We start from the raw sequence: 23015 nt of genomic DNA on the forward strand, positions 1-23015 counted from the left end.
AAACCTATTAAAAAAAAAAAAAAAAAAAATCTCAATGAATCAGGATTAATTCTCCTAATGAAATGTGTAAGGGCTACTGGATGCACTCAAGCAAAAAAAAACAAAAACAACAAAAAAAAACTGCATGCTGTGCTCCTGTCCACTCATCTGATGCCTGGGGGGGCTGCAGGTGTTATCGAGGACCAGCATTTGCGCAAAAACAAGCTTGATTGGTGCCCTCGAAGCAGCCAAGAGTTAACAGCGGACATGAAAGTAAGTTCAATGTGGATATGTTCATTAGTTAACTCAGGGTTAATGGTATTACTGATGCTGCTGCTTTGCTGTCTGCCCTTTGTGACAAAAGGTCAGCCTCCACCGATTAAAACCTCCTAAGGTTATACTTGGATGGCTGTAGCAGTATGCAGGTCGTATTGTACTGAAGCTTCATGCACACAAACCTCCTCACTGCTACAGTTTTTTTGTAGTTCGGCTCCACAGAGCTCGATCATATCAGTGCTGTCGCTGGCTTTGCATTGTGTCGAAAGTAATTAGTGATGGGTTGTTTATCAGCGAGGGAGGGAAGGGTGTTCCTGAAACAGCTTGAATCCTAACCCCACCCCCTGACACACACACACACACACACACACATCCCTTTTGCTGCTGGATTCAGCCCGAGCCTCCCCCTAATGGCAAGGGCGTGTGTTGCAGTGTGAAGGGCTGGTATTTTCTGACATCGAAGCAATTTAACACATCGCGGCACATTGTGAATTAAACTAGAATGCTTTTTCTCCTTCTGAACATGATTCTGAATCTGAAATGTGATCTTGGACCCAACCGCTGCCAACTGACCTTTTTCGACATGGGCGACTAACTTTATCCACCTCTGTCTTTGGCTATATTTTCTGTCTTTTGGGTGTTTAAAACGTTATATTTCTTTACAAAGTATCTGACCATCCTCTCTGTGTTTCTGTTTCTGTTTCTATTTATATTTATATGTATATTTATATTTATATTTATATTTCTGTTGCTTCCATTTCGGCCCCTGGATCCCTCACAGTCGCTATATCCCATTGTGCATAAAGAAACAGGTGGAAAACAGCGATTTGGCATTTGCTCAACAGTTCTAATTACCACTCGATGGCAACCTCTGTGCGTCTCTTGCACAAGGTATGACCTCCCACTAGATGATGAAAGAAGTAATTTCCTTACAAATATAAATCTGGAGTCCAGTTCTGCTTCATTCAAATGAAAGTGATTACCATGAGCAGGGATTTACTCATGATGTTGTACAATAGCAAATCTATTTCTCTGCATGTTATGCAACTTTCTGGACCTGGAAGAATGCCACTTGTCCCCTCTCTCTCTCTCTCTCTCTCTCTCTCTCTCCCTCTCTCTCTCTCTCTCTCTCTCTGTCTCTCTCGCTCTCTCGCTCTCTCTTGCTTACTCACCATAAAACTGCAATTTCCCTTTGGGATTAATAAAGTACTTTATCTGCAGCCACTTAACTTGATGGCTTGATTTTACCCTCGTTCCCTCGCAAGGCTAAGATTCACACAAAGGACAGTCAGCTGCTCTTTTATCCTCAGGAGAACTAGCAGGTGAAAAACAGTGCGTCCCTCTTTGGCCATGTGTGTTTAGTGGATGATGAAGGATGAGAGACAGCCACGGAGTGACCCGAAGGCAGCCTTTGCATCCCTCAGTATCGGTCATATGGAGCTCCATGCCTAACTGGCCCTCAGAACAGAGGACGTCACTGCCTGGTACCCAAGAGTAACACTCATAGAAACAAAAAAAGCATGAACATTCCTTACCATGCAGATGCTTGCTTCTAATGGCCTCCACACTGAATATATTAACAAAACACTATCTGAGTTATACGGTTCTTTATGGAGCTACTGAACCCTGCTTATTAAAACAACACTTTGTTCCCAAGTAAAAGATGTGGATATTTCAGAGGGAGGACAGAATGATCAAGTGTGCTTTATGTTGTTCCTTCTGGGCTAATATCTTTGTAATTGGTGTTAAGCAGCTGCTTTGGGTCTTACATATTGATGTGCACATTGCTGCGGCAGTAGACGCTCCACCCGCCTCCCTGTTTGCGTGGGGCGTTTCAAGGCGGCAGCCCTGCGTGGCATCTCTACCTCAGATCTCCGCGAGAGGGGTGTTGATCTCGTTAAAGTGTGCCCGGCCATGCCCTCGGGGAGGAGAGAAGGGGCTGCGCTGAGCTGTAATTGATAGATTGATGGTTCACCCCTCTGGAGTGTAAGAGGAAGCAACTCATAGCCCCATTCCTGCACATGCAGTAAGCTTACACAGCCATGCACATACGCAGCACAATGCTGGGGCTGCTGATCCTGAACAGACTCCAGTGATGCGGTTTGAAACAGATGGACATTGTTGCACATGATGCCTTTTTTTTTTGTTGCATTTCCCTGTAATCAGTGTGATTGGGTGTGCATGTGCATATTGATCTGGTCCTCTACCACCCCTCTGTAGGTTAGTTCCTGCCAAAGGGGGTAGTGGCCTAGCATGGCATCAGTCAGATTATCTGGTGCAGTTGTAATCAGCTAATCACTTATAGTCAGCATGCAGTGTCACATGTTTGCTTCACTCACTGTCCACAGGCCTCCTACGAATCATGCTTTCCTCCCAGGATTTGGGGCTAATGTGGTTTGTTGAGGTCAGAAATGAACAAAATATTTCCGAGACATTTTCTAGAAAAAACACAGACACAAATGGCATGGTATTAAATAAATACATGTCATGCTGCAGGATTGTTGAAGGTATATCAGCAATATGTAAACATATTATATCCTCTAGTCCCACTTGCTGATGGACTACCAACTCTTATTGAGGCTTATTTGTGAATCAGAACCCGCCCTGACCAATTTGGTGGCCTAGGGAAGATTTTAGTTGCATTGGTGCCCCGTGCATTGCATTCAATTGCACCACAAATCATTGTGTTCAGGGTGAAGGTGGCTGCAGGTTGCCCAGGATCTGCCGGGCTGGGATTAAAATATTACAAAACGGCATATAAAAAGAGGCGTGTATATGACCACTGGGAATAACAAAAAAGCTTTGAGTCTCACACTTAGGCTGTTGGCATTTAATAGATTTTCCAGGGAGCTGACTTTGTAACTGTTAGCCAGCTCGTTTATATTACAGCATGTCATAAAACTGCAGGGGCATTACTGAGGAAATTTGGCCATTCCGTTTGTGTTTGTGAGATGCTGATAATTTAAAGATACAAAGCTTTAATTAGATAGCAGTAATACTCCATCCTGAGAACAGGCTACTCAGCAGTCAGGTCAAAATAATATATTCTTCCTGATCAAGCTCTGTGTCTGGAAGTTGGTCTGTAAACATTTCATTTTCCTTTCCAGCCGGAGGCAAACTTTGGCAATTGTTCTGCTGGAGAAGAGTATACAATATGCAATTGACAGCCCTTATTCTCCTCTTTGTCAAAATGTAGGGTGTGCAAAGGCCAGCATGGTAATGAGGCTGCAGAAGGCAGCACGGCCATAGTGAATAGAGTGGTTAATGGATGTTTCTTGTGCTTTCTGACAGTTGGTGGTTTGCATTCTGTCTCTCAACTTTTTCTCCTATTTCCTCTCCCTGTCTATCCCCATTCATTCATTTCCAGACACTATTCAACTGATATTCTTGATGCTCCCACAACAAACAGTGTGCTTTTGATTCAAATGAAAAAAAATGTTGGCAATCCGTATCAACAGAAGATAATTAGGTTGTGGAGATGCATGTTTTTTTTTTTTTTTTTTAAATTAATGCTATTATTCGATAATTACCTCTATCTGGGGATGTCCCAAATATCAACGTATTATTGCATAAGCTGGTGCAAGACGAATTTAAATTGTTTCTGTTGTAAGCAAAATCCACAGAAGCCTGACTTTAGTTTATTCAGGAAAAAAAGCTCTTCTGCTCTTTTCACTCCTCTTCTTTGCATCACAAACCAACTCGAAATGACTCTTCACATAATCTAAACTTGATCCAATCCGTCCAGTGACATCAGGGAAGTCAGGGTAGGTATATGATTATTTTGTTTTAAACCATTTGTGCATGTTGGCAGCCAATAGGCTGTCTGTCAGCCTTGGCCCATGGGAGTCGCGTACGTGCTTTACCGGCTCGACTGAGTAGGGTGCTAACGTGGGCCCAAACATGCAGAAGCATGTGGAACATGGAGGAACCTTGGAAGATAGTTCGGCGTATGCAACACTGAGGAACTTTCACTCAAATGAATGAGAGGCCATCTTGTAATTCTGTTCTCCTTAATACATTGTAATCCATGGTGGCATCTTGTTTCTCATAGCACACTGCTGCCATTCAGTCTTGCCGCCATATTTTTGCAGTGGCCACTCACCATATTGTAACAAAGCATTCTCCTGTGGCCCAAAAATAATTTCCCCCAACAACCAACATCAAATATTTCCTAGAGCCTAGAAATGTGTTTTATTTTTGTGGCACATCCCAACGTAAAGTCTGTGGAAGAAGCCAAAATGTCCAGGTGGAGCCAGCAGGGGGAACACTAATGCACTAACTGTAATTGTGCAGTTGTATTTGACAGCAAGGCTGTATTAGCTGCTTCCAGCCTCAGAATCTCAGAAATTAGAATGCATGTCAAGTCAATCAAATCAGGCTGCATTGTGACTAATGTACAGCTACTATAAAGGACTGTATATCTGGTAGTGCTGCACCAACTCTGGGTTATGGGAGTGCACTGCTCTTGGGTCTTTCTACTGAGGATGTAAGGTGCTACAATGTGTTTGTTTCTGAGATGAAAGTTCAAATAGATAGACGTCCTTGTTGAGGTCATCTTCAGTAGTAAAGAAACAACTAATGCTGTTATTTCTCTGATGAGGATGGAAGGTTACTATAGCAGACTCTTGTCTTGGTTTGCAGTACCTGTATTGCTGTAAAAGATGATGGCCCCATGTTCTTCATCTTCAGCTATGTTTTGCTGGATAGTTCCTATACTGTTATACAGTATAGTGTTCCTATATTTGTCAGTCTTTAAATCATTTATGGATTCAAACTGAAGTGCTGTATCTCTGCCATTAATAGCAGTAACAGCTTCCGTATTCAGGCCCTACCTTTGAAGCATGAGAATTTTAACAACAAAATGATCACTCTTTGAGTGGACTTTAGTATATGTTGGAGTGTGTCTTGGTTATTCTGTAGGCAGCAGATGTGAAATGCAAAAACAATCTAGTCGTACTTTACAGGAAGAAAAAAAAGCTTTTTTAATGCAAATGTGGCCTTAGTTTGGACTATAACATGAAATGAGAACATTTCTCTTCCAAATTCATGCAAAGACTGCACTGAACGCCACGGGCACTACTGCTCAGGGTGATTTAAACCCCCATCACCACCCTTTTAGGATATTTGATCAGTTGTAGCTATGGTTACAGAAGAGGAGTGTTTAAGGCTCAAGGATGGAGATGGAAAATAAAGTTTAGCAAAAACAGTGAGATAATGATGGAAGTCCTTCGAGAGACTATATGATTGAGCCAGTGAAAAATGTGACTCAGACTATACTTTTGAAGTAAATAAGTTATTTCTAAACTACACAACTTGCAGCCAGAGGTCAGCTCAGAATAGGTGGCTGGCAGAGCCTGAGGAGGTATGGCTGCTCTGTCATTTTCAGACTGCCATCTACACTGAAGAAATGGATGTTCATCTCTATTTCACATTTTTCTCTAGGCCCAGATAATAGTCACATTAAATCCTGTGTCATGCCTGCAGCTGTAATTCTTTTAGGCTTGTTCCTCTTTCTACACACATGCCTTAATTCCCTTTTTCTTTAATCACTGCTATCATCCAGGAACTCTGTGTTCCTTTACTTATGTAAGCTTGAGTGAGGTGTAGGCTTAGGTATGAACAGTAAGGACACGTTCCTACCAGTGACATTGAGTCGTCCCTACCAATATTTTTTATTTCATATGATCTTGTCTTATTCAAGGGGGATTTTGTACACATGTTGCCAGCTTTAGAAACTGATTAAATATGAATGATGCACCTGTTTCGAGCGAAGTTCCGTGATGAAATTCCAAGAAGCAACCTGTCAAGTCAAAGTTGCCATATGTACAAGACATACAGAGAGCTTGAAATATTGTTTCTCACAGTCCAACGGTGTGCAAAATCAAAAGATGAAACAAGAAAAGTATAGATATTTAACAATAAAAACAGTAAAACAGACAACAACCACAGTGACGCTTAACTGCAATATGTATACAAGTACAACGTAGTGCTAATACGGGTCCATAGTGCAAAAGTTCAGACTTTATTGGGCAAGGGGGAGAGAGGGGAGAGACTTCAGCATCCTGACAGCCTCATGGGCGAAGCTGTTCCTCAGTCTGGGGGAGCTGCACGGAGGCTGCGGTACGTCCTCCCAGAAGGCAAGAGGCTGAAGAGGCTGTGTGAGAGATGGGTTGAGTCTCTCACGATGCTGACTGTTTTGTGGGTAAGGCGGGTGTTGTCGATGTCCAGGAGGGAGAGGAGTGCAGAACCAATGATCCTGCTAAATGCCTTCACTATGCGCTGCAGGGTCTTGCGGTATGAGGCGGTGCAACTCCCATACCACACAGTGATGCAGCTAGTCAGGATGCTCTCGATGGTGATGGTGGTCACAGTTCATCCTTGTTGTTTAGTTTGGTCTTATTATTTTCTTCTTGTTCACTTTACTCTGTTCTCCTGGTTTAGTCTTGTCAATGTGTTTTCTTCGTCCTCTGGTCCTCTGTCTCTACATCCTGAGTTTTTTTGTGTTCATTTCCTGTTTTATTTTTGTAAATGTACTTGTGCCTTGTTTCTGTTGTCTTAACTTCATGTCCTCTCGTTGTCCCACCTGTGTCTGATTGTCTGCCCTGATTGTTTCCACCTGCTTCCAATTCTCTTTCTTCCCCGTGTATTTAACCTGCGTCTTCCCCTCACTTCTTTGCCAGTTCGTCACAGTTCACAGCTTTTTGCTCCCGCCGTCCTTCTTATCAGTGAGTGTGTGACATGTCCCTGTTATTTCTGGACCAATTTTTGTCTGCCCCATGTCTGTGATCTTTTTTTTTAATGTACCTGTGATTCTGAGTTTGGATTTCCCTTTTGATTCCTTTGTTGTCACTTTCCTGATTTTGTCAGTGAAGATCATTTCACTGAACATGTATCTGAGAGTCGCGCATTTGAGTCTGGCCTACACGTGACACAACCAACCATCTGTGACATCATCCATTGGTTTGTGAAATGCTGTTCTGAAGCCTTAAATTTAGATTTTGGCTGTCGCCATTTTGGAGCCATGAAGTGACCATATGTGGACAAGCTGAGGTGGGGAGTGAGCGGTAAATCTCCCAAAAAGTTTCTGCCTGCCCACCTTGGCAGAAACCTAACTGCACCACAGACCTATCGATCAATCCGTGGTATTGCATCTTAAGGCACTTCTGCATTGGCGTCACTTTTCAGACCCAGAAGCTACATCCACTTTTGTGTAATATATGGCAAATTAACAAGACATAGATGTTGATTTTTTTTTTCTTCTATACAGTAATGTTTATGAAGAGGAAGGTCTTCCCATTTATTAAAAAAAAAAACAACAAAAAAAAAAAAAACCCGACCCCATAAGGTGTTGCCTTTATTTCTCCGCCACCTTGGATGGAAGAAAATTTAAGCTTAGTGGAAACACCAAGTAGTGCACACATTGGCTGACCTTAGCAACTTTATCTCCATCGTGCTAACGGCGTAGGTATTGCAATCTAGTGCCTCATCAAACCAACCAAAATATTGAGTGACATAAGATCATGTGTAGGTCTTATTTGTGTAACTCCTTAATCATAAACACAGCATGATCTGCATGTCTGGAGAAAAATCAGTTTATTTGATAAAGCTTCAAATCACAACAGTCAGACACATAGCAATAGTTTCCAAAATCCCAACCAGCACATTTGTGTAGCAGCAGAGGGTCTGAATTTGGCAACTGGTAATATAACTTTTTGGAAAAAGAAATGACTTACCATGTCTTGAGAGAAGATCATGTTTTGTTTTTTTTGGTAAACGGTGAATTTGGTAGACATGACAGATTGTTTTACGGGACGCCACTTCCCAGCCCAAAAGGCCTGTGTCAGCAGTTTAAAAAAAGCAAGTACTTTAGAAAATGTAGACTCTTTTTGTACAGCTGTATGAGTCAATCTGGTTTCCCCTGTGGTTACACTGAAAATATTACTTTTATAAAACAATCCACTCAAATGCAGCTCAAGGCAGACTGTCTTAATGTTTACCACTAAGCCCAGTTCAGACTAAAGAGTCACGATGAGGCAAAACTGTTTTGCAATATTGCAGGGAAAAGTTGCAGCTGTGTGAAGTGGCTCACATCTGCTCAACGCAAACCTGTTGCCGGTGTTCACCTTGTCAAGGCACCAGTGGGCAGTATTTTGCCCATGTGTGATATCGTGGCTACTGATAGCATTGCTCTTCAGATACTTCTGCACTTTGAGGCACAGACCATCGTGGTTGCTTCTCGGATGGGCAGCAGCTCGCCCAACACAGTGACACACAGATGTGGCGCTGCAGCCTCTCAGCTTGTCTCTGATGTCACAGTGGAATGCTTGCCTGTACTGTGAGGTCATATATTGTATTGCTCTGTTACAATGTGTCAGTGTTAAAACCAAGTCTACGTTAATACTGTATGAATGTGTCTCTAGTCAGTAAGATCTTGTATTATTATCTTTCCTATCTCTTCTTTTAACAGGGTGTCGTGTATAAATTAAGCATGGCACTGCACTGTGGAGTTCAGACCAAAAAAAAAAACAAAAAAAAAACACCTTGCTGGCAGTTTGACAGCTGCTACCCATGTTCACTATAAATTAAAATGGAGAGGGAAAGTGATCAGTTCTGCTGCTGCCTGCTCTCTTTATCTGCCTCCTTCTTCCTCTTTACTCAACATCGCCCAAGCTCTCATTTGCTCTACTTTTATGCACTGAATGCTCATGATAGATTTGTATAGTGCACAGAGAGGGCATAAAGTAGATCCATTCATTGCTAGGACCAAAAACTGGATTGCCACATCACTCTAATTCAATAACAACATGTGTAATCCTGCATTGGATTTCCAAATGAAAAGAGGGAAAAAAAATGTCAGCATTAAGATGTTGTCAGGCATCACGATAGTAAATAGAAATGCGGGATTGAAAAAATGTGAAGCCTGGATCATCTTCTCAAAAAGAAAGACATGCCCTGCCTTCCTTTAACTAGTTTCTGACAGGCTGTAAGCTTGAGTTCAGAGGCTTTAAGTGGAAAGCGTCCAGCATACAGTGAGGCAGGGATGGGACGCTGAGCAGCTCTGTGTTTGTGTATGCTTGTGAGGACAATATTAACATCATATTAACACCCTGTCAGAAAAACCTTGTATATCTCTGGCTTCTGGACAAATTGCAAACATACAAAGTATCCCCTGGATATAATTGTAGTCTACACTGTGTTTCTGCTATGATTATACAGTGCACATGTGATCCCGGTATATTTTAGCTGTTGAGATGCTCTCGTCAAATAAGCAGTAGATTCTTTAGCCTGGTTTCAAGCTTCTAGCCTAGCATATGTACGAGATCTGGTAAGATCACTCTTTTCGAACTCCACACCCCCCAGATTATTTTCAGTTTTTAAACTTGTAGTAGAAAATAGTGGATCCCTTCCTCCAGTTTGGGAGTCACTTATTTGTCATGGAGATTATTTGCATTATTGATAGTATATGGGAGGCAGATGGTAACCCCCGTCGTTGCTCAAGGATGGTCTTTGGTATCCCCTCCGAATGTTCTTGTTCTGTCTGGAGCTGACTCCTGATTTGATGCATTGGCTGTTTTTTGTTTTTTTCAGAATGATCTGAGAAATAACTTGCTTTTCTTGTGTATGACTAAAGGCTTGTAGGATTCTGGATTGAGCGTCACGAGATACGCGAGGCATTCAAAAAGTTCAGAGCGGAGTGTACCATTGTGTTGTGCACGCAGGAGGATGAAGCCATAACCTTAGTGAGTCAGTATCCCAAGTTGAGTGGCTTGATCAAAATCGGCAAACGTCAGAGTTTGTGTGACCACCGGTAGGTGTATATTTGCAATGTCATCATGGACTTGAACAGAGAGCACATCAAAATTTGTGTCAAACTCCAATGCAACCGAGACCCTTTTAAAAAATGCTGCAAAAAATCAAAGGCAATCATTCCCTCCAGGAAATCGCAATCTTGTGATCGCAATAATTAACGCAAATTCAGGCAAAGTCTGTAATATTTGTGGAAGCTTGCAATATTTTACAATTCCCCTGATTTTTCCACAAAATATGTCGTAAGCAGAAGCTATGCTGAAAGCATTACGGCATAAAGTACTGATGTACACGGTGTACTCTTATGTTAGTCACAGACTGTTCTGTAAAGCTACATCAATTTTCTGACTTTTTTTTTCTTTTTTTTTACTTTTATCCCCATGGTTCTCGAAGTTAAATGAATAAATAAAAAGAAGAATAGAACTAAAATATGTTTTGTGATGTGCAGCACGGTTATTATTGAAGGAAGTTATAATATGTTTATTCCTCTATCAGGTAGTGCCTAAATTTTTTTTTTTTTAAAAACATGTTTCTTTTTTTTTTTTACTTGCACATTTTTTTCTTATTGCTTGTAATTTAACACAGAACACTCACCTAAAACTCTGCAAATTACATTTACATTTTTGAGAAAATCCACTGCAAAATCAAGCAATTTTGATCGCAACAATCACAAGCAAACTCAGCGAAATCTTGGACGGACTACACAATGAAGCAATTAGACAGGCAAGGTGTTTTGAGTGATATTTGCCTTTCAGAGGGGTAGAACATTACTGTCTAAGGCTAAAGAAGCTGTGTCGGGTCAGGAGCACAACCAGGTGGGTTTTCTTTCACATTTGGGTCCACTGTGAATTCTTGCACCAGGTTTCAGACTGCCAACTTCGAGTTCTACTGTTTCTTTCTGAGGGGACACATTCGATGCAAACAACCTGAACCCGGGTCATTTAACATGATAGTGTGCCCACTCACTGCGTGTTGAAAATGCAGGAGGTTTTCGACATCCACAACACAATTACAGCTCCCCACCACCCGTGCTGTCTGGATTCAGCTCCCTGTCTGTCCTTTCTGTTCTGGAAAAATGTATGCTCTCTGCTCAAGTTTAAGGTCACTGGTGAATTTGCATATGTGCATGTAACAGTGGTCACAAAGACGTGTAACTTGGGGGGGGGCTGAATTTGATCAAACGACAGAACCTGGAGTACTGTACTTACAATGAAGGTTATAGCTTCCTACAGTTCCATGAATGTCAAGGTGCTGTGGTCCGTTCGCCCACAACAGGAGCAGTCTTAAAACCTTTTGATCCCTGCTATTTGTTGTTGACATGCGTAATGAGGATCCACTTGCAGTGAAGTTAGTCAAACAAATTTAGGCTTTATAGTTTTGGTTTATATAGTCAGTCCAAAATATTTTAATTTAGAAGTCTGTTTTTTAAGTTATTTATTGTTACATTATGTTTTTACTGTTAGTTTTACAGGATCTATTTTGCATGATTACTGCAGAAGGATGGAAAGGTCATGAAATTACCAAAATATATATGACACTGTTTATTGTCTTGTTTAGCTGTACATAAAATGAAGAGTAAGTCCGAGCAAATTAATAAATTGGGGTGTTTCTGTTCAAGTAGAAAAGAAGAAACCAAAATGCTTTTGTGTTTGGTTCACTCTGAGCACAGCTCTGACATCTATAGTAATGGTAAGAGGTGCAGAGAAAACTGTCTCTAATGCTCTGCATTCATTAGCCTACTTCCAAATCACTTGTTTTGATACACAGTAGCTGAAATGTTATGCATACAGTGACCTCTTTTTGTTTGAGTAATGATTCAGCCCACGTGGAAAGAGGCTCATGTTTTCTGTATAATTTGCCTCTGAAAGACTTCTTTTTAAGAAATGTCATAGTATATGTTTATATTATTTTTATTCTCTCTTTCTTTTCTTTATTACATAATGGTTCCAAGGATATTGAGACACTATTGGTACTTTTAATGTCTGTGTGCACATTTGTGTTTGTGCATGAAGGTTACTGTCTGAAAGCCAAAATGGATCTCAAATGATGTGATATTTGCTTAGTTCGTCCCGTTAGTTACTGTTGCTAAACCTATACCAAAATCATACCAAAACTGTTCTCTGTACCAGGTTCTACACTTACTTGTTTCTCCTGTAAAGTTGGGCGTTTTAACATGGCCGTTTATGGGGACTGACTCGCTTTTGGAGGCAGCCATACTTTTGGTATTTCCACATTGGCATCATTTTCCAGCCCCAGACGTTGCTGCTTGGCTGTACCGAGCTAGTGCAAACTAATAATGAAGCTAAAAACTCTGATTAATTTGAACTGCAAATGCAATAGCCGTGACTATGCATGTGGTTATGTTTACATACCGATGCTGAAGTTACATATCCAATGCAAAAAAGTCAGTAGTAGACTTCAAAAAACTCCAATTCAAAAAGCATCAATTTATTTCATGAGATACCGTAAGTGTCAGTCAGTCAGTGGTTTCCACAAGTCATTATGGTGTCATTAGCTAGATTCACTCCTTCTGATCAGTGTTCTGGTGGTCCTTCTTAAGATATATCCTTAACTAATAACATATCTGAAGGTCTTAAGGCACCTTGGTGGATTGGAGCAAAGGACCAACAACATCCAAAGCAGGCATAGACATAATGTTTTAACCTATCAGTGCACCATATGGAGAGATTTAAAGCTTGACAGGCTGTCTTTGCCAAGTTACTGTTGCGAAGCATTGATTTGACAATCCCTGTTTGGTGTTGGGCTTTAGCCAACGAGTTTATTGGTACAGTGGTGAAACGGATACTTTTTAGCATATTGCAATTTATCATTTTGTTTACCTGCCTCAGGGCTTCTTTGGCTGTTGGGGGATAAAGACAGATTCATCAGAGGATGACAGCAGTGAAAGAGAAGACCACTCTTTGTTCTCTGAGCTCCTTCCTCAATCTTGCACAAATGGACATGAAAAGACAGGGGGTTGTCCCAGGTCCAAGGCCAGATTGATACTTTAACTGGGTTACTATGGGAGCAATAATAGTCCCCATCCCTCACTAAGATTCCATGTGTGCCAGAGGGCGGCAGTCAAGGCCAAATTGGATTAGATTCTCTGTAGATTGAGCTGTTCTTGCTGTTGACCTTGGAAATTGTTCAATTGTGATTCAATTTGAAGCCCTTACAATCTGTTGACTGAGCATTGTAAACATGGCTGCAAGCACATTCCTTGTCTTCTCTTGCCACACCAGTAATGGATATGTTTACTGAAACACTAGCATACATTTTGAAAATGAACCCACTCCTAATCTGATTGTCAGATAAAGTTGTTTTCATATTGCAACATCTGAAGCAACCAAATCTCATTGCACTGAGTGTCTCATCTTCAAGTCACTCCCGTACATTAAAAGATCGCCAAGACATTAAATTGGATCACTGTAAACCCCCCTCGGTGAGAATCAGAAGGAAATATTCAGATATCCTTCCTGTGGAGTCACTGCCTCCTTTCTTTTGACCCAGGTCATTGCTCCGCTCTTTGTGCACTTGGCCGAGACAGCTCCCTGTCACACTTTGAATGCAGTAGAATGGGAGATAATTAACTGTAATGATAATGGCCATCATTTGCTGTTTCGATTAGTATCATTTTAATCATCATTACATTGTTGTCTGGCTGTGACATGACATTAATAGGATGTGGTGATAGTGTGTACATGGAGAGGGTGATGGCGTTGGCTTGACAAGCCTGAGAGGAGCAGCTTTCATTTCTCCCTGCTGGAGATGGGAAGAGGGGACGGGCTCTACTCATTGTGATCAAATTATTTTCAATGTGTAGATGGGTCATGCAGGTTAAACTGAAATGTTTCCAATTCCACGTATCCCAGATTTACTTTTCGATGTGGTTTTTGTTTATTTTGTAATTAACAAGAACCCAGTTTATGGTATTTTACGCAGGCGTACGTTAATCTCTGTTTATTTGATCTTTCATGCTTCACCGAAGGTTTACGTCTTCACTGGAAGTAATGATTTAATAAACTAGCAAAGGCATTTTTCTCCATGCATGTTAAAGTGCATCTGAAGCTCTAATTTACATTAAGGTGAATAATCAGCAGCTTGGTAATTAACCGCTGACAGTTATGACATCACCATCTTGATGTGACAATCTAAACACAACACCTTTCCAAACCGGCAACTTCCCTATTCCGCTCCTCAATTAAACTACTGTAGTAAATGATAAGATATTGTATATCTGGAAGTTTACAATATTTCCAAGCTGTTATTTGATCATGTTTATGAAATGACACATTTCCACAAATATTGGAAATTCTATGCCCCTTGAAGTTAAAGATTAGCTATATCTTATAGTTTGAGAGTGGGTCTGCTGTTGACCAAAAAAAAAACTCGCACCCCCCCCCCCCCCCCCCCCCCCAACCCTCAGTCTCAAAAATCAACCAGTCAGTGTCTTCCAATCAAACACCTGGCCTATAGGTCAGACTGCTGTCTACTGTGGGTGAAACACAGAAATTCAATAAAGAATCAACCAAACTATAGATGGGTCGGATAAGATTGCAGCAGCTCTGGACCAGCAGTCTGTGTGGACAGGGCCGTCTCCATGGTTAGAGACTGAAAATGAATTATTCAGGTGTGCCTTTGGCCTAATGCGAAGCATGATGAAAGTAGATTTTAGATTAACAATGTGTCGACACTGTCCTTTTGCTCTGAAGCAGAGCTCTTGCGGGACTTGTGGAACAAAACTCAGTGAGTGAAAACACACTGCCCTCTGTTGGGCCAAACACTTTCACTGGCTCCAGATTGTCATGCACACTCACCAGGACACAAGTGTGAAGCATCACACTGCTGACTTATCAAACTGTTATTAAAATCATGTAGCTTTTCACTCGGATGACATCACTGACAACTTAGGGTCAGCCTTTGCTTGCCTCGTCCCTTGTTTTTGTGGACATGAACACTGCACTGACACGTTATAAACTGGCTCTGACTGCACTGTCTGCTGAAGTTAATAAAACATGTCAGACTGTGTGATCTTGCACAGCCCCAAATACCACCAAAGAGGAAGCAGTCCCATCATTTTAAGGGGTTCATTAGCCAGAAATCATGTAAGCTGGTGCCAGGACTAAATGTCTGTCATGTGGGGGTGTTAGAATTTTGGACCAGTAAAAAATAGGTGATAACTTTACCAGTTACACTTTTAGTTACAATCACAACCTAAATGCAAACATTTTTTTAAGAAGCAGGGTTTTCCATGAAGTTCAGGTGCCCATTTAATTGTCTTTAAAGCAGCAATAATTTATATTTTAAGGGGCAAAACAGTGAGTTGCACATAAACAATTACATAATTACACTATATACTGAGCCAAAGCATTATGACTACCAGTCTATTATGCTACTGGTCCTTTTTGGGGCCACAAAATCGGCTCTGACCCACTGATGAACTCTTCAAGACCTCTGAAGCTGTCCTGCAGTTTTTGATGTCAAGACCTCAGCAGCAAATCGTTTAAGCCTTTTAAATTGTGAGTTTAAGCTGCCACTTGGCAAATTTGTCCCAGCACATCCCCAACACCCTATTGTCCCCTCAGGGTTTGTCAGTGGGTACTCACCACTGCATTCCATTGAGGGTGATTCTCTGACCCAATCATCTACACAAAAAGATTGATCAAAGGTTGATAAAAGCAGAGGCACAACTAAAACATTAAAGCTGCTGGCTATACAACCAAAACAATGAGTTAAAATGCACTGGATACTGATGGGTGTACTACGAAGCAAATTTAACAAAGCCATGCTTTCTTTGCCTGAGCTGGCTCGACAAAGCCTCAGTCAGAGATAATCGGTACTACGACTGTGGTTATCAGCTTTCTCTTTTAACCCAGGCTTTCTGCTTTAGGGTCTCAGCGCATTCACATAAAAGGGGAGGGATTTGCAGCATTTGACCAATCACAAACATGGACAAGTGTTCTAATAGCACAGCGAAATATTTTAGAAACGAGGAGCAAACTTTTAAAACACTATAATGAAGTTAAACTCATAATCCACACAGAAAGCAGCACAGCTACAGCTTCTAAATGATGGAAGGATGGGCAAAAAATGACAGACCGTGTGAATGTGTCGCCGAAGTTCAAAGGTGTACAGGAGGTTTTATTATAATTATTATTATTATTATTATTATTATTATTATTATTATTATCAACTTACCATGAAGTGAAAAATCACCGGGGAAAGACACAGAGTGAGTACAGCCTCACTTGGCGCACCGAGCTCTGCGGGATCTTCTCTGATTGCTGATGACATTTTTCCAAGAGAAATCATTTTCTTACATTTTGATCTGATAGCTCCAGCATACCCTGCCCAGGACCAGGTTACGTTTGCCACATAATTTGCCATGGTGACCTAAACATCTTAAAAGAGATTCACCTTCATGACATTGACAACCCTGGCCTCAACATACCTCGCTAACTCACTAATCTCACTTCTGTAAAGTAAAGAGCACCTGCAGTGTCAGGTGATAGTTCTCTCAGGGTCTGTCACTGAGAGAAACCTTTCACATTACATTTAGTCATTTGATCCATAGTTAGTGTAAGAAAGATTAGCACAGCTCTAACAGGCCTCAGTTGTTGATGAGTTCAGCTTTCTTTGAATAAAGTAGTTATGACCTCTGCATGGGTCTAAAACTGAGACTTGAGTTTGTCTATCTTGTTGTATTTTTACCTTATTGTTTTCTTCTTTAATTTGTTAATGTCTTTTCTCAAATGTGTTTTTTTTTTTGTTGTGTTTTTGTATTTTAAGGTAGTTTTCAAATTTGATTGTTTTTTATAAAGTGTTTTATCTTTGTTTTTTCACTTAAGGGCTACCATACAGAACCAGACACTGTGATGTGATGGACTTTCTATAAAACGGTCATTTGAACCTGGCAGTTTTGTTGAGACTCCTTTGCAGATATGAGGCAGGACAGCCGGAGGAGGGAGACAGTGACCACAGAGATGGGAGTGGCTTTTAAACAACCTTCCTTCAAATCACACGCACACCCATACACACATACAGTACATTGCTGCTGCTCATTCGCTCCTGTCCTTACTGATGCTGCCTAGAAATGATTCGAAAACCACTGAGACAATCTGCAAATGGCTTTCGTCACACAGAACTAACGCTCAATAAGCTGCCATGTCAACTACAGCACTGAACAATATCGTGATTGAATTGTCTCTCCACAGCCACATACTGCTTCTTGTGTTTTCCTGACCAGCAGAGTAGTGCAGTAACTCGAGTGATGTGTTTTTGTGATGGTGTTGTTGTTGTTGTGAGCCCCTTGGTCCCTAATGCCTTCCTTTCAGCAGATGCTGTTGAAATAGGACTCCACAATACTTCACCACGTCCCAACCTTGCATGTTCCACTGCTATAATAAGGCAAACTTCCTTTGGTGTCATTTGACAATACTCTTGCAACCTTTGCTGTGAGGTAAAGAATAAGAAAATAAGAGACAATGGCTTTTTTTTTAAATGTTTTTTGGGTGAATCTGGTATTGATATTTCCATCTTTCCTTTGCAAACCATAGAGACTATTATTTATACCAACCGAAAGGAAGTAGACCTTACTGACGGTATCCCAGAAGACATGTCCAGCAGTACTCATAAACTCCTCTCCTCCCTATAAGCCTGTTATATAATGGACCATTAGCTTCATTCTGGCTAAGGATTAGAAGCAGTGGGGGAAATCACTCAGCAAGAGACATTCGGACCGAGAGAGATATCTGGCCTTCAGATCTGTATTTTCTGGTAATTCTTCGAATATCATCCTAAATTAAAGTTCAAGAGTAGTTCACACCCCAGATATTGACTCGGGATCTCAACAATCTCCATGGGATTGCTGTATCAAGTTTGTTACATCTTTAGAATGTTTCTTTTTGTCAGGCAGTAATGAAGCCTCATGTCTTTCATGACTGAGAGTGTCTCGCCAGAAGGTCTCTGAAGGCATCCAGGCCAAGCCGAACAGATGAAGTCCTCCTCAGCACTGTTGGCCCGAAGGTCGACCCTGTCTCTTAGAAATTGCATTCATGCATTACTGAATTGTTTTCCTGATTAGGGGTCTCATCTGTGCTTAGGTGGAAGCATCAATAGTATGTCCTTCAAAATGCATTTGCTGTTGCAATTTAGCTATGCATAAACATAATAGCTAGAAGACAGGGTTGGACAACTACAGACACTGAGTGCACACATGAGGACAGTTCCCAAAATTCAGTCGGATTCTCCAGAGAGTAATTCCTCATTCGGAATCGGACAGATATGTGGCTGCAACTCGAATCTGTTTGTATCTCAAGATGCCAGCTGTTTATACTGTAGAAGTAAGATGAAGCCCCCTGAGGGGTTTACTCAACTCCTGCTATCAAAGGGAGGGGTTTAACAAATCTACCGCACGCAACGAGTACATGCAGCAACCGATCCAGCACAATTCATCAAACTGACACAATCACCCCTTCAGATACATTTTTCCCTGACTCTGAGCAGACTGAAAACATCTCCCACCTGGATCGGTCACATTTACTAATACTAGACAGTTCACCAAGCAAGGAGGGGCTGCTGGACCTGCAGCCATGGCAGTGATCTCTCCGGTTTGTTGCTAAGTAGCGTGGGGCTAAATGTCAGTAAGTCTCCAGAGAGGAGAAGGAGAGAAACTTTGCTTTCAGTCATCGCTATTGTCATGACAACTGGTGTAAAGGCCTTGTCTTGTCTTGATTGATGTTTCAAAGCTTCCTTCCACCTTGCCTCGTGTCATGTCAGAGAGATTCAGTCAAGTGCAGTGGCGTGTGATACATGCAAAGTATTTTCAGCAGTCATCTTATCTGCTGAGTGAGTGCAGCTTTTAATTTTGTTGTTTCTATCCAGCCTTCTTTGGTATTACACAACAGTGTGACTGGCCCCACATTCCCTCCCTCTCTCTGATTAGGGCATGCATCTTCCAGAAGACTACACAACTTTATTATTGTGCTGCAATTCGATGAAAGGTAATGCTGAAAAGTTGTCAGTGCATCCTTGCTAAAACCAGCATTAGCTCATCTGCTGGCTTGACGTGCTTTAACTTTAAAGAGAAAAGGGCAGCAGACTACGCCTGTTCCTCCTGACATGCTCTGTGGTGTCATTGGAATTACTCTGCCTTGATAGTCTTTTTTTTACAGGTGACAGGGTGCTACGAATTGCTTCACCCAGAGACGGGTCCATCAAGAGATACTGAGGGCACTTTCACTACTTAATATGGGGCTGTTGGCCTGTGTGTTGTTGTTCATGCTGGCACTGCGAAACTTTGTGGGCAGCTGATGGAATGTAGCTATTGAGCTACTCCTGTTTAACAAAACAACTGTCCCTCACTGACTTTTTTTACATCAGGATAAATCAGAAAAATGAAATTAGAGGTAGATGGACGCAACATAGGTCAAACCTTTGCCCACTGCTAAAGCCAGGGTTTAATCTCCAATAAAAATACATGTGGCTTGGCTGCATTTCCTACAAGCACCAGTGGGAGTTTTCATGGGTGAGGAGTTGATAAGGGATTAGGTCCTATGTGGTTTCGGGCAGCTGTTAGGAGTTAGGGCAAGAACATACTTTTAACCACTTAATCAATGGTCTCCATCTCGGGGTCATGACAGTATATGTAAGACAAAAATTAAATCAGTACAAATTAGTTTGTAAAGCTTTTCCTTGGTTTAGTCTTCTCTCACTAAAACTAGTGCCAGAATAGCCAGCATGTGTCAGTATTAAATGTGATTAAGGCCTTTACCAGCCCAGTCATATCACTATGGAGGACTCATCAGCTCTAGGAGAAGTGCAGAAAGGATTTGATTCCCTGATGCCTTTTCCCTCTGTGGACCTGCCCTCAACGCAGCCAGTGGTTTCCATAGAGACCGGCAGACCAATCCCCTCCCCTTAACAGCGTTGTAGTACAGTGATCTGTTGCATAGTATGTGACGCAGGTCTCTTTACAGTGAGATCATCCTTGCTTGGTCAACACCCTTTGTGTGTGTAAATAAACACAGCTGATGGTGCAGGAGTGACACACTGCATTGCATTAAGTAATCTTTGATATAATTACAATCACAGAATACAATAGAAATATATGCAAATATTCATACATTGTAACTTCATTGATTGCAGTGGCTTACACGAAACATGCACATTGGTATTCAGATTAACTCTGATTCAGAAACTATTGAATAAGTTATTGTTAATTTCCGGCCGCTCTACAGCACAGGCGTGCCTCCAAGCACGAATAGATATTGGCCACATAGGAATGAAGAAGTAGACATAATGGATACACAATACAGTGCAAGTCTATGTAGATGAATATAGATTAAATGCATCATAGCGTTGTGCTGGTAATTAAATGTGCGCGGCGCAGGTTACATCATTAGACTGCCGTACGTGAGCCATTATCCCTACTGTGACGAAGCTTGAATGAGCATCACGGCAAGTTAGTGTCTGTCTGTCTGTCTGTCTGTCTGTGTGAGAAAGTGGAAGATTTAACTGCATACTAGTCAGTGTGAGGCTAAGCTTTCTGCTCTCCTGCTCCCCCAGACCAGACACAGAGGTCCCCAGCCCTGCCATGACTCACAGACACCACCATCACTCGTGAGTACTTGTGTAAATGTTGCATGCTGAGGGATTTTTTTGGGATAAGGAGTGAAGTGGACGTTGAGGAAAACTGAGTCAGAACTAACAAGCAAAAACCTACTTTGAGTTCAAAATGCTAATTTGACATAAAAACATAGGTTTGCTTTTTCTTGGAATGCAGGAATTCAAATATTGATTTACTTTGATTTGTTATTTGCATCTGTGTTAATGGTGGGAAAAGATTTGGAAAACAGACGATACACGTTTGTGGTTGAGTGTGTGCTGCTCGATGCATGTGTCTTTGTGTGTGCATGTTTGCATCCTAAAACAACCAGAGATGCTACCGTAGGCTGAAACAGACTCCATGCTGACTTTTCTGCTGCACCGACAGAAGTGAAGGTGGACGGTATTTGTAGCACTGATGATGTTACACCAGCAGAGCTATTTTTAGAAAGGGGTCTGAAGAAGGATGGCTTTTTTTTTTTTTTTTTTTTTTTTTTTCCTCTTCACCCGTCCCTTGAATGTTATTATTATTCTAAGCCTTTCAGCAGTGCATGCTCCTCTCTCAGCCTGTTTAATCTCACTGTTTTGGTCAATTTGGAGCCTGCAGTGGGCCACTGATTGCATACACAAAGCCAGCTTTACATCTAAACACACACAAACACAGTCCAATTTATTGAAGCTGTAGCTATTGTGTCGACAGAGAACACGGTGATGGATACATAAAGAAGCCCACATCTATGCATTTATAGACTATTTTACATTTGTTTTACAGAAAACACAGAAAGAATGGATGAATGACCGCTGCTGCACTGATTAAGCAAATATGAATAGATGTTATGAATATTAATGAGAAATCGGGGATTATTCATGCATTCAGGACAGACTCTACACTCATTGTAGAATCTCCTAATGCAGTTTCATGTATCAGGCTTACATCATACATGTTGCGCATCATTTAAAAGTACTGTGCAGTGAAGCTGAATCTCACTCAGTATCAGTCTCAACAGTAGCAGGCAGTAGTGGGGCAGTGTTGACCTCTTGTTAATCCCACTACCCGTCTGCCTACAAATCTCATCTGTTCGTTCGTCCCAGGATGTTCATTAGGCTCCTGATTTCATCCGACATCCAGGGAGTCACATAAAAGTCATATTTTCTGCTTCACTAGTGCAGGATTGCATAAGAAAGAAGGAGCCTCCATCTGTTCCACCCGGGGCTTGCCTGCGCTAGGCAGAGTTTTCAGCGTATTACCGCAACGCAGCCCCCTCCCCCTTGTCTTTCCTCAGTCAGGGCACAGCCCCAAAGCCCAGGCTTGTTGAGAGCGGGGTGGGTGAAGGGGGGCGGACTTTGATGGCTGATCATGTGCCAGACTAAGCTCAAGGTCGCTAGTGGGTCTGTGTCGTAATGCTGGATTTTCCCTGAAGTTCCCTGACCAAACATATCCGTCACGTGGTCAGCTGAGAAACACAGGCAGCTCCAGGTGGCGTCATACTGACTTCTATTTTCCTGCCTGTTTTGAAGAAGCTCTGGAGAATTTGGAGACTTCTCGTCATGATCTTTCATTCAATCAACAGTTGCAGGTGTTGGCTCTGTTCTATTCTTTAACTCCAAAGTGAAGTCCTGATTGTGGGAATCAGCACATTCAATTTAAAAGAGATAATACATTAAAGTGCCTCATCACAGCTTTAATTTGAGCACATTTTTAGAGTATAATGTCACACGAATTGGGTGGGAGAAGTAGCCTTTTTAACTGATAGTGTCTAAAGTTTTTGTGTTCAAAAGTAATTGACTGATTAAACAAAATCTTCATAATTGACATTAAGTGGAAAATGGGAACAGTCTTGGATCCACAGCCATCAGCAGATGCTTTGAATCCTCCTGCTGATTCTCTTCCAAAACTTCACTGCAGCCACCTTCAAGACTTATTTGTTGTGGTGTCTTTAGTTCGATATTCAGCAGATGAACTGCAGCTCAGACTGATTGAGATCTGATCATGGCTCAGACAGTTGAGGATATTCAATCTCTTTACTATGAAAAGCTCTCTGATTGCTTTGGGGATTTGCATCAACTAAATGTTGTCCAATCACTTTTGATGCATTTGTTTGAATGTGAGCTCACACAATGCTTTACCCTATTTCATCATGTTGCTTGTGTTAGCAGTGAAATCATCAAGAAATACCCGTGCCAGTTTCATTGGCAGCCATACATGTACAAGCGATAACAGAAGCACAACTGTGTTTCACAGATGAGATGGTCTTTTGGGCTGTTCTTTTTTTTTCTCCACACATTCATCATTCTATCATATTCATAGATATTGATTTTTGTTCCCTCAGTCCATAGAATTTTGTTCC

General features: G+C 41.5%; 1 protein-coding gene across 3 annotated transcripts in view; it reads left to right on the forward strand.

Annotated features, from left to right (window-relative positions):
* The window catches only part of iqsec1b (IQ motif and Sec7 domain ArfGEF 1b), a 201626-nt gene that overhangs the window by 88557 nt on the left and 90054 nt on the right, over positions 1–23015 (forward strand). For 2 of the 3 annotated variants that reach the window (XM_069177780.1, XM_069177927.1), the window contains one exon: positions 20629–20682. The exons of the other annotated variant lie outside the window; for it this stretch is intronic. In XM_069177780.1, the coding sequence (XP_069033881.1) occupies positions 20629–20682 (54 nt within the window). The remainder of the gene's footprint in view (positions 1–20628; positions 20683–23015) is intronic. 3 annotated transcript variants of the gene reach the window in all.

Source organism: Embiotoca jacksoni, unplaced genomic scaffold (assembly GCF_022577435.1).
Source record: "Embiotoca jacksoni isolate LCO1_2020_lvr unplaced genomic scaffold, fEmbJac1.0.p SCAF_1, whole genome shotgun sequence".
Classification (NCBI taxonomy): domain Eukaryota; kingdom Metazoa; phylum Chordata; class Actinopteri; family Embiotocidae; genus Embiotoca; species Embiotoca jacksoni.